We start from the raw sequence: 16,616 nt of genomic DNA on the forward strand, positions 1-16,616 counted from the left end.
GTCTCGAGCCGACTCGGTGTATGGGTGATGTGGAGGTCTGGTGATAAGAAACTGTGATAAGGTTGAGACTACTGCGGTTCGACGTAGTAGTTCGAGCAGGCCGGGTCGCGGCGTAGTGGACAAAGTCTTTGACAGAGTATTTTCGAAAACGCCGCCGGAAATTCGAAGTCCCGTAAAAAAATCATATAGCCGCTACTATTTTTTTGGTGTCTAACAATGTGTGACGGCCGCGTCAAGACATCAGGTATGCAATCCGGCTGCGTCGAATTGCAGACAACGTTCGTTACTGTCACCGAAAACGCAAATTAAAAAAAAATTACGTGAAAAAAATTTACAAAAATGTTGGGGTCTACGCAAATCATATTGCCGCCGTCTTCTTTTTGGTGTCTAGCAGGGACGGTCGGAAGCTGCAGTGGTCTTTTGGTCTGGTCGTCGGTCTCAAGCCGGTTGGTGTGTGATAAGGAGGTCTGATGATAAGTATGAACATTAACATGTAAATATATCAATAAAAAAAAATCGAACTTTTCGACGCATGTATTTAGCGCCTGTTTATAGTAATACCTACGCGACGTAAAGTGGTAAAACTCGACTTTTCTAAAAATTTATCGATAAACACGCGCACCACTTATTGCACGTTATCTCCGCCGCAGCTGGTCCGCCGGGAACAAAGTACGGCCTGTAAATTTAGCGGAGAACGCGAATAAGGTCCGAGCGGGGACGCAGGAAATCCTCAAAGGTAAAGATGAAAAATCTGAAGAAATTGATATCTTCATACATAAACTAAATTATTTATATCAATAGATTAATAAATAAACTAATCAATAAAATATATTAGTTTTTATCTTTAAATATAAATACTAATCCCTCCATAATGACCTTAAAATACAAACAGTAAACGAGCTTGCAAAAAGCCACTACAAAAGTTTCCATTCAAAATTAACAAATCACATAAACCCCTTCATTCAAAATATGTCCTCTCTCATATTACCACAAATTCACCGTCGATTAAAAAGAAACTGGTCTAGAGATCTCCTAAAATAAGGGAAAAAAAAATTTCCGAGGTTCTGTTAATGAACGGTCTCCTCTTCACGTTATTCATGTCTTGTATATTTTTCTATGTTATCCTTATAAGGTACTTATTGGTTTTTATTGTAAACAGATTGAATATATTTAAATAAAAAATAAAAAAAATATATATATAAATACAAAGCTCTTCGTAAATATACCTTTTATTCCCTGACTCTCTATTTTCTTCAAACCTATAATTTCTACTTATAAATATAAATACAAAGTTCTTCGTAAATATACCTTTTTTTTCTGATAATATTTTCTATATTCTTCAAACTTTAAAGCAAAGACCCAGTAGACTGCCCACCGAATTTTCTCATTGGAGGGTTCTCTATAAAGTACAAAAAGTCGACATAGGCAGCGTCACACGGATCTCTGCTTTATAGTTAGAGATTTACCTAAGTGAGATTCCATTGCTAAAGATGAAAATAATAATACAGTTAAAAAATAGTTTACTTCACCAAATAATATATTAAATATCATAATTTAGGTACATAATAACTAAAAGTCTTTTAAATTACACACAATAATCTTAAAATCAATGACATAATATAAGCTGCTTATGTTTTAAAATTTAAGCATTTTATATCCATGTAATAATTCAATATTGACAGTAATAATATTATTAATTCCACTTACAATAAGTCAGAGACATTATACCTATATAATATTATAATATAGGATACGTGCGTGCATACAAGAGCGAATATGCACTATTCATGATAATAACAGTACCTATAGATATTGAAAAAATTAAGTTATTAAATTTTAAATAAATTCTAGTATAAAAATGTTGATAAAATTATACAAATTTGAGTAAAAGTAAAATACATCGTAATAAGATACAAAACAAAATTCACGATAGTTAAACGATAAATGTACAAACATAGGTACATATTATTACAGTTAATATATTTTGTTTGTTATATACAATTATTATAATTACCATTTAGGACAAAACAGAGATTCGAATTACCTAGGCGAATAGTAAAAACAGTCCATAAAACTACTAACATCAATAATGCCACCAAAAACGACATTAACGTGTAGTGAATCATGTACAATCTGAAAACATAAAATATTGGAAAATAATTAATAAACTACAAAATACTGGCGATAAAAAATAACGACCAGTTATGTCTGTCGGACAGTGAATATTATACTGACTTTGTATTTCGTCTCAACGCTTCCGGCACCGTGTCCATTGGATCTTTTAAGATGTACAGTCGAATGCCCACCACGTGTTTTTTGAAATACTCGTTCCAGTCTAATTTGGTAACGTCGAACCTAAATAGGGGCCTGTCCAGTTTGGACAGCTTTTTTATCAGCGACTTCGTGTTGTTGTCGTGAAACGTCCACGACTGTAGGGCGAAGTAGGCTATGACTTCGGAGAATTTGTGCATTTTCTTGTAACCGTCCAATAATCTGAAAAGTGAACATCGCAGGTATATAGGTTAGGTTAGGTAAGGAAAGTCAGTATAAACGGTAGGTCTTCGAGAAGACGCGCATTATTTCGGGTCGTATATTATATAATTTTAATTATATTTTTTAGTGTCGTGTACTTACTGTGGCTTTCTTCCCGTTAGTTTGGCTAAGGAATCGATAATAAGCGCGGGTAAGGTGTGGAGAAGAAAACACAAAATTGTATATTCGTATTTGTTTTTGGAAAGCCTCAACATAAATGGCCAGATCTATGTAGAAAAAATGAGAAAAAAAACAATGATTTTCGTCCGGTTAGGTGTATGAAGTCCGCCCAATACAATATATCAATAACCATTTTTGAATTAAAACATAATATAATATTATATTATGTCAGGTATTATTAATGTAAAAACGTCTTCGGAACACTCACCGCTTTTACAGAGGGTGTGTGACATCCATAATTTTTGTTGAACGCCGAAAATTCTCCCCATGTTAATGGGTTAGAGCTCGAAGAAACGACATTGTAAATTGGTGGCACGAACTGTTCCTTTTTCAAACCGTTTACTTCAACTTCACAATTGGAGTTTTTATGCTCTTTCCTAAAATGTTTAATTGTATGTTTTAATTTACTTTTACATGTCATACCAATACGGCACTAAAGTTATGTATAAAAACATCCAAAACGAAAATCTACAATATAATTAATTATTACTGAACTCGTAAAATAATAGTGTGATAATACGATTGCAGCGGTCAAACGTGGTGTATTTAAAACCATAACTTGCAATTGTTATTTATTTAAAAAAAATTGAATATTATTGCTTACCTAATTAATAAATTGCTTTTTTCTTATAATAATAATACCTGCAGCTATGGCAAAAATTAATAAAATTATACGAACTTTCATCGATTATCGACTTGCGTGTTTATTTTATAGCACTGCACAAACCCGTTGAAATTATGATAGTTTTAAAATGTTTAATAGTATGTTTTGATTTACTTTTACATGTTATACCATTACGGCACTATGATTATGTATCAAAACATCAAAACGAAAATCTACAATATATTTAAGTATTGCAGAACTCGAAAAATAATCGTGTAATAATATGATTGTAGCAGTTAAACGTGGTGTTAAAAGTTAAAACCATAACCTGCAATTATTATTTATTTTCAGTTATCGAATAGGTGTAAGGTATTAAGCCGATGTAAATATTATATTATCTCGGTGGCTCTAAAAAAAATTGGAATGCCGAATTCAATTTAGGGTCCCTCCACCCACGACCATGCAGTATATTTTTTGAGAATAGATTTTTCCACTGACTTTGTGGACATTATCATAAATATTATTTGGGGTGCGGGTCACCGACCAGTCGATCTTTAAAGGAATATTAGTAAATCGTATAAAATATTTATTATACCAATATCGGTTGGTCACGTGCTTAATATTCAACACACTTTTATGCGTTATATGTATGAAGTAATGTATTTATTACTGGAGAAAAAAATACATTTTCCTATGGAGAAGTAATAAAAGAAAATATTATTGTACCGCAATGTAATAGTATAAATAAGATACCTAAATAAATAGCGATGGAACATCGCCAGATACTTAACATTTTTAAAGTATCTAGCTGACTTATTGGAAAAGTTTAGCGTCCATTGTGTTAGTGTATGTGTGTGTGTGAGTGTGTGTGTGTAGGGGGGGGGGGTAGTTATTGGCCGTGGCAGATTTTTAAGTTCATATTAAATTAAATAATAATACGACGAAAACATCATATCCCCCGTTAGTTACTATAAGTTTGTAAAGAGTTATTCACCATTGGTTGTGGATGTCCCAGGCAGAGGCCACAACGGCGTTACTGACGAAGTCTCCGGGCACGATGTCAGCTATTTGATCGGGATCGGCGCACATGCACCTCATGAGTCCAACGCCGGTGGCCGCGACGACTCCTGTCGGTCCGTAGATGTTGTTGATCCACCCTTGGACTGGTTCGTTGTCGGTGGCCACGACTAATATAAAAAAAAAAAAGTTTTATTTTTTTATAATAACGACAACGGCGACGATCCAAAGTAACAGTATTGCAACCGGAAATTTCTTGGTGGTTGTGCTGAGGGGGGAGGGGGTAAGCGAAGATCCCGTAATAATATATATTTGTATTTTCACATTTATAATAATATTGCTGATTGCTATTACCCATAATAAATTGTGACATATTATTGTCAAAAATATTTTTCTTATATAGTCAACAATACTTGACTGTTTCTACAGTTTATTGTATTATATCACTGGATAACATTAGGTACCTACTCAAATACGGTTAAAGGGGCTTCAGACCGGTTGCGCCACTGCACCAAAATGTTATATACTATATTATAATATATAGACTTAATGTATTTATAAATAGTATACACTCACTCATCGACGGCCTTATCACTCCGATTGGTAACCCTTTGCCGTATTCTGCGATTTCTCCTTCGGCAATTGCTTTTGTCATCGCATATGTGTTTGGCCACTCTTTCAGCAATCTACATGAATAAAACAAATTATGATAAAACAGATTTATTTATTTATTTGTTAAACAATTTTTCAACCGTCGATGAAATTTACTCTTAAAGTCTTAAACAATATAGGAGCCATTATATTGAGGTCAATTAACTCTTAACATTTACGAAATTTATTTGTTGTATACCATTCATGTAAATTAATTTCAATTGAGTCGTGGCATTTGCTTTATCTATTAACCACGAGTACAGATCATACAGGTGCAGTGTGCACCATAGGTACTTACGAAGGAGTAATTTTATCGATGTAGTCATCGTCAAGACTGTTCACGAGCTGAAATAAATTGTCTCCAGATATTGGTGGCTTATAGAACATCTCATCCACAACTTTTCTACCGGCGCAATTCGAATAAGCTGTTGAAATATGAACGAAAGCCTAAAAGGACACAGTTATTATAAACAAAACGAAAATAAAAACAAATAACTATTTAATTTGGTAGTATTGCATTATTATTATTAATTTTATTATGAATGATTTAATTTAAAAAAAATATATAGAACAATAGACGCGTATACTAATGCGCATTACCTACCTTTAAGTCTCTCATTCCTTGGCTCATTTTCAGCATATCCTGCAAGGCGATTATATTGATGTTAACCGCTTTTCTTAAATGTTCATCAAATCTTACGGTAGCAGCAGAGTGTATAACAATGTTAACCTTTGTTTCAAAAATAAAAAGTGTCAGGATAAAACAAAAATCTAATGATTATTATATTAATTATTGTTGAGTGTTATTACTTCATTTTTCATAATGGTCCTATATTGCTCTTGTATGCCTAAATTTGGTAAACAACAATCACCGATTACCGCTGTGATCTTTTCCAAATAGTTTGGTTGTTCTTTTTTCATTAATTCAAATACCTGAAATCATAAATCGTACAACTCACGTTTTACCTAACTGAATATAAATTTAAAAATATATATACGGTATCTAATTATTTTTTACTATTCATTTTTATTATTCTTTGACTACATAGCAAAGATTGGCCACGGTTTTTGATATTGATACCATAGTGATTTTACGTTGATTGTATTGCTATATTTACTTTTAATAAATCGTTATTACACTTTTTTTAGATACGATTAGAAAAAGGAAAATTAATAATTTAAACAAATGAACAAACATGCGTAGAATATTCCTACGATTAGGTAAAAATATGTACACCAATTATATACATGCGCAAGTTAAAATAAAAATGTATAGTCAAATTGTTTTTTATTAAATATTTAAATTTTACTCATTATACCCTATACATTTTTACTAAATAATAAATTGTATTATTCGGATAAACAGTTTTTTCTAAATATATGTTTTTTAACTATATAATTAATTTTATGAATATTAATACATTACATATTTTAGTTTCATATAGTATTAATTATCTTTTTTAGAGGTCAGTAACATTTTTTTCTATTATATTTTTTACATTCAGATAGCATATCTTTTTTGCAGTTCGTTTTATATGTTTTTATTTGATACTCGTTATTTATAAATATTATTGTTCTCTTGCATGCCACTTTTTATACACACATTTAATTCAAATAGAAACAACATAAATATGATCAAAATAGTCAAAATCCATTTGCATGTATTGTTTTTTTGTATTCATAAACGAGTAAAATATATTATGTTAAAAAATAAACCAATAAACCGGATGTTTTTATAATATTGAGTTAAAAATTGTAATTTAAAATTGAAAGTTCATAAGTTTAATATAAATTTTAGTATTTATGTTTGGTAATTTAAATTTTAAATAATATTAGACAAACAGTTTGAATTTTAATTTGATAATTATGTTCATAATTTCGATCCAGTAAAACAAGACAATCAAATTTGATTAACATGATATATTCAAATGTTGAAAATATAAAACATTTATTAATGTAACATAATTTAGCCGTAAAATTATGCATTCAAAACCAATCGTAAATTATTATCTGTTTATAGTAGTTAATAATAGTTAAATTTATAAAACTGTTATCTAAATGTAAACAAATAAATGAAAATATGTACTCACTGGGTCATCGAAGAGCTCTTTAAACCTTTCTTCTGTAGTTTTACCTTTTTTCTCTCTGATCAAGACATAAATTTTTTTAACTCCAGAACAAGTTCTGAAATAAAAAACAAAACAATTTTTATTAACTTACTCTTATATATAATATATATATTGTCTTAATATACTACATCAAGAGTCATTATTAAGAACCAAAATGTAAGTGTTTTCAAATATTAAGTCGGTCAAAATGTAAAAGTGATTTTCAATCACATAGATAGGTATTTAAATATTTTTATTTTTCAATATTGGAATTTTTGAACGAACAAATATATTATTAAAACATTAGAGGTGTTAATATAATGTATTGCAATTTTTGTTAAATTGTATAAAACAAAAATGTATAATGGAATGTCATTAGGTCATTGTGTATTACATTATACACAATGTAATAAATATCCAAAGCATGTCGACATGCTAATGTATTATAAATCGTTATATATATAAACAAAATAAAATTTGATATAATTTAGTCAATATATGGCAGTATATTATGTATTTACTTTTATAGAAGAACTTTTTACAGGACCTTGGTATATCAAATCATTATAGTATACGCGTGATCAGATGAATCTGACTGAGAAGTAAATCACAAATTTTGAAGTAAAATGTATATAAAAATAAAGTGAAAAACCAACTTAGTTTACGCAAACTTATTAGATATTCTGCGTGTACCTACGTCCTACACATTATATTATTAAATACGCGCTTTGTTTCCAGTGTTTTGTTATTAATCATAAATCATAATAAACTGTGTATACAGCTACCTATATAAGCACTCAAGTATTCTGATGACGTGATAAACTATTATAATATACGATCATTGGAATATATTTAAATCTTAAGTATGAATTTTAATTTATAATATACCATATAATTGTGGAGTAGATACTGAAGTAACATATGTTACTACTAACAATATTGTTTTCGTCCACCGTTTTGGCTATAAATAATATTTTTAAATAATTCATAATGCATATATAATGTAGGTACCTACTACGTGATGTAGGTACGCCACTGATCAGTGCATCGAATACAGTATAAATAAAGTTCCACAAAATAGTTTCGAATTTCAACGTTTGGTGTGTGCAACACAATATTACGCGTAAGGTTATTATTTCGTACATACAATTATTTAGACCAAAATTCTAATCGTGGCTAAATATCAATAGTGTACGTGGTATAGGTAGAATGTACAATCATTCTACATAAAATTAGTCAATTATTTGTGGACATATTTTTGCAGTTCATTTAACATTGTCATATTTCATCGGATTTACTATAGGTGGTATTTTACAACCAATCAAGTCCAACCAATTATAGTCAATCGATGAAACATGGAGGCTCTTGAGGTTTTTTTTATAAATTGTTAAACTTAAGGAAGTATCGCAATATTTTTTGAATTTCCTAGTGATAACCGAACCAAAAAAAAAATTATAATTTTTATATTTTAGAAGAATTTATGCAAATTTATTTAAATCTATAGGTAGGTACATGGCTAGGAATTCTTAATTTTAATCATGTATATATTAAACGTACACGTAATAATATGTTATTAATTACTATGGTACTATACATTATATATATAGTTATATCATAATTGTGTGTCTAAATATAATATGTAACAAATATCGTGTTGCTACTCCCAAAATATGCACGTCATTAACAATAAGCAATTTAAATGCGATTAAACAATGGCTTATCGCGTAATGTAATATAATTATTATGTTGAAATGAATAGCTGTTACCTGATTAGTTTTTCCAGTATTAAATTGCCCACAAATCCAGTGGCGCCAGTCAAAAATACGGTCGTACCATTGTAAAACGACTGAATTTCCGAAAGGTCATGAGCTGTGCTCCGGGTTTTCGAGTCGAGCTTATCCATGACTGCAATGTCGGCAGGCATCCTGAAACGTTAAAACAATACAAAATGTGAAAATAATAATATATACGAGTTACCAATAATGAACAATAATATGTTGTTGTTGTAGTAGTGAATTGTAATGTATATTAAGGTGCATATATCCTTGGATATATAGTTTAATGCCTGTAACTATGCACGACTTTCCAAACTGACCAAATACGTATTTTCTACTATGTTAATCAGTAAATTAATGAAGCGCATAGTGAAATAATAAAAAAATTATCATCGCGTCCTTATAATATAACATATTATAGGCATAAGTCATAAGGTATCTATACCTACCTATACCTACCATTATATAGGTGTAATGGAAATTAGTTGTTGTATCAATGCTTGGCTTTTTGTGTTCGTGTGTTAATTGTTAATAAATATCTATCATATAAGATTATCATAATTATTACGTTAATTCGTATAAAAACGCGATGACCTAGCAGCCGTGTGCATGTGTATCTATTATTATTAATTATTAATAATAACGCTTTAATACGAACACATTACGACTACATAATTGTCATTGTAAACATTTGAAACATGAAAGTGTATACACTATTATTTAGTAGATTTTTATAGACAATTTATTATAAATTATAATTTACTATCACAGATAATGAGATTGGATATTTGGATGTAATTAAGTACCTACTAAAGCGACGATATAACCGAAAACCGAATTAAGATATTACCCAATTACTAACATATACAAATAATAATAAATAATAATACAATAACATAAACAAGTATCAGCACATTTCACAATGAATATTATTATAATTTATAATAATATATTTTCAAATAAAATAAAATCGGATTTACACCAATTCAAATACACGTTATAGGTAAGTAATAACAAACAATCAAAAATTTAAGTATGTCAGTAAAATAATTTAAATATAATAGTAGGCAACGGTGACAACTGTTTAATAATCATAAATCAAATAAGAAATGATGGTACCTCATTCACCAATAATTGTATCATTGTGTACAAAAAATTATTTTTCAAGTAACGTGTAGAACAATTAATAGGAAAATAAAAAGAATGGAGATCCGAGGAGGACAAAAAATTGATATTATACAATATAGTAATCATGTATAGACATGTAGAAAGGCATGTTGATGGGCATTCAATTAATAATAATTCAATTATTAAACATAAAAGTATTTAACTTATACTGATATTAATATATTATATTAAAAATTTATAAATTATACAATTTCAATATTTTTTCAAATAAAAAAAATTAGCATGATGATGAAATTATCAATTATAATAATTTTATCGAACAACACGTGGATAAATAATATTATGCTATAAATTCGTAGGAAAATTAAATATGTATAGATTATTATTAATGTTGTTACAACTTACAGCATCATTATTAATATTTTTGTTATATTACCTATTGTTGACGATTAAGCAACTGCAGCTAAACAAATCGAGAAAGAGGAATAAGATAATTAATACGAAAAATGTAACACGTGACACAATAAGGAATTTAATTTGAAAGCAATGTAATTTTGTTGACGTATTTCCTACAATAATATATATATAATTTATTATTTGATTTTTATTTTTCGTAAGATATTTTGAATATTGACCTTATAGCTTAATATTTAAATAGGCGTGACTGTATGAGGCGTCGTATTTATCTCATATATTATATAATATATATACCAATCGTGGTATAAATATACAACTATAGTCCGTAAATATCGCGGATAAATTTCTTAGTTTATAGTCTGCAGATTTTGTTCTCATAATACAGCCCTTTAGGTATTACTTTTTATAATCTTTAAAACATTCTTCCAATAATGTAGCTGCTAATGCAAATTCCAGACCATAGTTGTATACAGCAATATTCCTCACATTAATAGGCACCTCCCATAAATCATAAGTTATACATATCGAAACCTTGCCAGACCTATTACACGCTCTTATACACGCGTAGTGCGTTGGCAGAATCAAAGAAGGAATTACAATTTTAATAGCGAAATAAAATGTAATTTATTATTGACAGCGGCCAATGGACCGTTAGTATTTATATCTATAATTTATAAATCACAATATATGAACACGTCTAGGTGTTGGTAAACCATAATATGTTATAAACATATTTTCAGAATTTTACACCTATACAAAAATATGATACGATGATTATATTATTATGAATATATCTGAAAATAATCATATACCGAGATGTATTGCGTACCTATTGGTATAAATAATAGAAATAGTTAAAGTTCATTAATTTCAGCAGTTGCTATAATAGCCAATAGATATATATATATATATTTATCAGGCACACGATTTAAGGGAAACTTCAAAAAAGTTAGATTGTTTCTACGGTCATATTATTAGATGTTATTTTTAAAACGATGTACGATGTACCTATTATAGTAAAAGGTTAATAGGTAGTTACATAATATAATTATTCAAGTATTTCTCTTTAATTATATCAATCATACGTAGGTATGTAAAAGTGTGATACAAATTACAAATCCATCTCGTCAAACGACAAAATTAATGTATAACAAGTTATGTATGTCAAGACCTTTGACCATAGAACAATAATATAATTCGTTTAGTAAGTTAGCAGAAGTACGACTTAGGGTGCCTATTATAATTTAAAATTACAATGACATTACTCATATGCTTATATAATAAAATGATCGATTGTAGGTCTGGAGTAGTGGCGTCTGATAGGCACAGTATTATGAGATTTTTGAGATTTTACTATTTGCGTAAATATGCACGAAGGTAATTTAACGATTACTTTTAGTTAACTTAATACGAATCGAATACTTAATACCATATAAAGACTATAATATTATTTATAATATTATTTCAGCCACAATAAATAAACGATTTTAATTAAATAATGAGCACGTACATTTAAAAGAAAAACAACTATTCGACTTGGTTAAATCGTTTTTTACACATGGGTACGTTCATGAGTCATATAATAAGGTAAATAGTAAGTACAAAGATTCATACATTTTTCTGACGCTGAATGAAATCAAGGTACACTTTGGGCCCTAAAACTATCTATTTGTCAAATTGAAGGTATACTAAAAAATAAATCAAAACGTTAAAAACTTATAGACTGAGGTAAAACTGTTTTAAAATAATTACACTTGTTATTATTATTGTATTTAACCGTATACCTTTGAATACAAATGTAACATTAAAAGTAATAATCTGTAGAAATTGAATTATTATCTTATTTGTTTATTAAGATATGAATAGAAAAAAGGTTGTTGTTATTATTTTATTAAATAAAAAAATGAAAATTATTGATATCACTATTTTTATATTATAATAATATGGTAATATAAACGAGTTATATTAATATTGTAGGCACCCAATATCTTATTTTTAAAAGTAGGTACATTTTAAAACGTATAACTAAGTTTAGTTTAAATAAAATATTGTGCTGTGCATACAATAAAATTATCTGCCACAATCAATAAGTACATAATAATTTATATTTATTATTTGATGAGATATTTCAAAACGAGTCGAATTAAAATAATAAAAAAACAAACCAAAACAAGAAATTATTATCATACAAAATAGATTGAAGAATAATACCGAAATGTTTTATAAATTAAATTTCTACGACTGTTCAAATTATTCTCACAACAATCGTGTCATAATATGATGAAGACGTTTAAAATATGAATTACCTGTACAATCCTCGTTCTATAATTGTGTTCGGGACCTCTACGGTTTGGTGCTTAGACTCTCGTGATTTGCAACGTTATTCTGTTCGTTATATTATATTATAATATTGTTTAATACAGGACTAAATAATATACTGTTTGGTGTTTGCTCGGGAAAAAAATCGTGACAATAATCTATCCAAGCAACAGACAAAAGTACAACATTCGAGTGAAAAATATAAATAAATCGAAAGACAATCGTTCGAAATCGTGAGGTCTGCAGCCGCCCGTGCACAGTCCGGTCGCTCTGTTGGAACTGACTATCCGCATCAACACCACGCCGACGATACAATTAAATACCTACCATTTGACGGTCTAGGTCACACGCGAAACAGGGGAAATTCCCCGTGACACAGGTGAAACGCACATCCCATCATATTATACTCATACCCGAGGAATCGCAAATTATACAGGTTCTAATAACCGGTATTGGGCCTCAATGTATAGGCCGCCGTTTATATTGTATCGAAAAAAAGTTACGTTTTTCAAAGTATTAAACCTTCGAAGACCGGATGGTCCGTATGTATACAGGATGATTCGTCGAAAATGGTCTAACCGTACCGCGGTGGGTAGGGGTTTATCCGTGCACTTTTGAAAATGCAAGTTCTGTCCAAATTCTGATTTGTACATTTTTAAGCGAAGTCTTTACGAGGACAATATTTTTCAAGGCGTCACCAATTGTCGTATACAAATCATCGAAAAACGCATGCGGGACAAAACCACACTCGTATTTTTATGTTACCGATTACCGCGATAGCCTATTACCGCTGCACCCATTCATTTTCTTAATAAATACTTATAACGTTTATCAAATTTTCAAATATTATTGGTTTGTAATATTATACCTAGTCTATATCTCACTACATCGATTATTTACTCTATATTACTTCTTACGATCGACTTCTCCACAGTCCACGATATAAAACTATATAAATATAGTTTACTTTTAATCATCGACGTAAAACAAGTTGGTATATGTATATTTTATTAAAGAAATAATTTAACACTAATTAAATATATTTTTTTAGATTCTGAGCTGAGCAAATGTATTGATTTTACAACGGCGTGTGGGTTTTTTTTAGTCTGGAGTGACTTTTACTAATGGAAAAAATCAGGGATGGAAAACGTTTTTGAAAAACGTTATTAAACGGAAAAAAACAAAAAACGAAAACAATTAATAGAACAAAAACCAAAAACAACTGAAAAACGATAACAAAAAATCCAAAAAACCGAAAAAAAATTTAATAACGAAATCAAAAACGAAAACGAAAACAAATTATAGTATTATACATTATAATATTTATACCACGAAAAAAAAAATTTCACTTAAGTCTTTACTTTTTAATTTACCAATAATGCAGTTTCAAAATGTAAAAACATTTTAATTTGAAATTAGAAATTTTTAATTTTTAATTTATATATAAATTATAATTTTGATTTAAAATTTAAATATTAAGAATAATTAATTTTAATTTTTAACTTTTAAGTGAATTTCTATATTGCACGTTACTATTATAAAAAAATAAAAACAATATTATCAAAAACGTTATTTGGAAACAATAGGAAAATAACGTTTTTAAAAACGTTAATCAAAAACGATATTTTTTAAATCAATAAACAAAAACGAAAATTAAAAAATTAAAAACGTTTTAAAAACGTTTCTATCCCTGGAAAAAATGATCCGATATCAACTTCAATAGAGGTTTCTTGTAAAATTTTGATATGGTTGGTACTTTTACTTTTTAGGAGGAAGAAATTGAAAATTTTCAGTAGGTACTTTTTAAAATATTTGGGAAAAACTAAAAATACGAATATTTGTTAAAGTGTTAATGTTATTGTTAAATTAACTATTTGTTAACCTTGGTAACCAACATTTTAGAATGTTTTTACTCAGAACCGTTTTTTATCGTTTATAATGATTTATCATTAAATTCAAATCTAACACAGTGCCTACTCATTAGTCATTGACGAGAAACACTCGACTCATATAATAACAACAGTACAACAGAGCGGTTAATTTTTTAATTTGTATTTATAATATTCACTACAATTTGAATAAATAAATAAATATTTAATACAAAAGATTTATGATGATTTGAACAAAATAATCTCTATTCATTTCTTAATGCGTAGTAAATTAAATTTACACAGGCTATGCGATTTGATGCAATTGTTCCCTTTTATTTTATATCTATATTTGTATGCACTATTGGGTTGTGTTTCAGTGGTAATTGAGGCGGCGTAGTTATACATTATAATTCGATTTTTTTATAACATTTGAGGAGTATTCTTTGGTGATATAAGCTATTTTCAATTTTTTTTTTCCAATAACTACCATCATTACTACAGTTTGTTTTACTACATTTTGTTTTTCTACTTATGTTAAGCATATGGGTATTTTAAAAATGTTGATGCATCGGAAGTGCACCTAATAATTCATATGAGTAGGTACCTACCTATAGTTTCTGAGTTATTAAACTTTATAAAATACTAAAGATAATAGTTCCAAATAATGCTTTTACTTCAGATATAAAATAGATGTTATACTTAATATAATACTTATTAAACTATTTAAACTTTGACAATTTTTACAAATTTATAACATTTTAATAAATTAACTTTTATCATTTTACTCCCCTGGTAAGTCAGCAATCTCTCCCTACACTCTGACTTCAAAATCTCTACCATTTATTGACTAGCTTCCCACAATTTCACAAAAAGGCATTCAATCAATCTAATTCTCTAATTTTAAACCTCACCTCCCTTACACTCCCAGATAACCCACCACGCCGTCTTAAGTAAAATGGGCCGGGATATCTTCTTAACACTAAAAAAAAAAAATTTTTACCTGAACTTACCCAACAAAATATAAACAGTTGTGTACAAAGAACGATTCTGAGTGGAGACGGTCATCATATTTCTAACGATGTTTTATATATTGTTTTTATTTGCAATTTGAAAGGTTGCCCCAATACACACATTACACATTATTGAATAGTATAACAGATCTATATTATTTGAAAATAATAGTATAAAATAACAGTATTTGAGTATAAACTTAAAAAGTCCAAAAATCAGAATTTGAATATCTAGTGATTTATTAAATTATGATTGGAGGGGAAGGGGTGAGCTTGTATGTTTGGTGAATCTAAGTTATTTTTTTTGCCGTGCGCTGCTATAAATAGCAGCGGTAGGCTGTAGTACGATGTCAATATGTCATGTAATTTTAAATTTCTGGACGTCGAACCTTGAAACTTTCGATCATGTAAACCAATAATATACGATTTCGAACGTACTGCTACTGTAGTTGTTATATTATGAACAGCAGTGTAACTATAGAATATATCTTATATAATATATAAAAATCTCGTGTCTCTGAAACTCCGAAACTACTGGACCGATCTTGATGAAATATTTTACACTGATTGTAATTTGGTCCAACTAAAAAGATAGGCTAATTTAAAAAGGGAGAGGACCGAACCCCGGGAGGTGCTCAAACGGGAATTTTGAGATTTCCTGGACATTTTTGTTTATAAATGGTTGCCATGGGTTTTTTAAGCTATTATAATAATAATAATAAAAAAAAATAAAAACTAATTTGCTTTACTTTTTAAATATACAACCACGTGACACGAGATTTTTATTTATATAAGAAGATATCTTACTATACAAATGTGAAATGAACATTTTTGTACAGACTAAACTCTGGAACTACTTATCAGATCTTCTTGATTTTATTTTTAAACGAAAATGTATTTCACGGAGAAGGTTTATATGAAAGACAAATTTTATGAAAATCCACCGGTGTATAATATATCGGTTGCTATTGATTAATCGGGCATGTTTGTTGATTTGTATTATT

The 16,616-nt window shown here is 28.9% G+C and overlaps 1 protein-coding gene across 1 annotated transcript; it reads right to left on the reverse strand.

Moving 5' to 3' along the window:
• Positions 1-1,503: 1,503 nt before the first annotated feature.
• On the reverse strand, positions 1,504-13,038 carry LOC100168713 (fatty acyl-CoA reductase wat). Its single transcript, XM_001948283.4, has 12 exons — positions 12,719-13,038; positions 8,859-9,017; positions 7,075-7,168; positions 5,795-5,917; positions 5,589-5,714; positions 5,283-5,431; positions 4,910-5,019; positions 4,311-4,503; positions 2,921-3,089; positions 2,635-2,759; positions 2,236-2,493; positions 1,504-2,133 (listed from the first exon to the last, which is right to left on the reverse strand). The coding sequence occupies exons 2-12, from the start codon at positions 9,014-9,016 to the stop codon at positions 1,992-1,994; spliced, it is 1,647 nt and encodes a 548-aa protein (XP_001948318.2). The 5' UTR covers position 9,017; positions 12,719-13,038; the 3' UTR covers positions 1,504-1,991.
• Positions 13,039-16,616: the final 3,578 nt, after the last annotated feature.

Source organism: Acyrthosiphon pisum, chromosome A1 (genome assembly GCF_005508785.2).
Source record: "Acyrthosiphon pisum isolate AL4f chromosome A1, pea_aphid_22Mar2018_4r6ur, whole genome shotgun sequence".
In the NCBI taxonomy this organism is placed as follows: domain Eukaryota; kingdom Metazoa; phylum Arthropoda; class Insecta; order Hemiptera; family Aphididae; genus Acyrthosiphon; species Acyrthosiphon pisum.

What these genes read in the sequence shown, in the direction of transcription:
- LOC100168713 (XM_001948283.4), bottom strand. Translation starts at nt 9,016, where the DNA reads ATGCCTGCCGACATTGCAGTCATGGATAAGCTCGACTCGAAAACCCGG. An exon ending in AAGGAATGAGAGACTTAAAG is followed by an intron (nt 5,432 to 5,588) that starts GTAGGTAATGCG and finishes GTGTCCTTTTAG; the next exon opens with GCTTTCGTTCATATTTCAAC. An exon ending in GCGTTGAGACGAAATACAAA is followed by an intron (nt 2,134 to 2,235) that starts GTCAGTATAATA and finishes TTATGTTTTCAG; the next exon opens with ATTGTACATGATTCACTACA.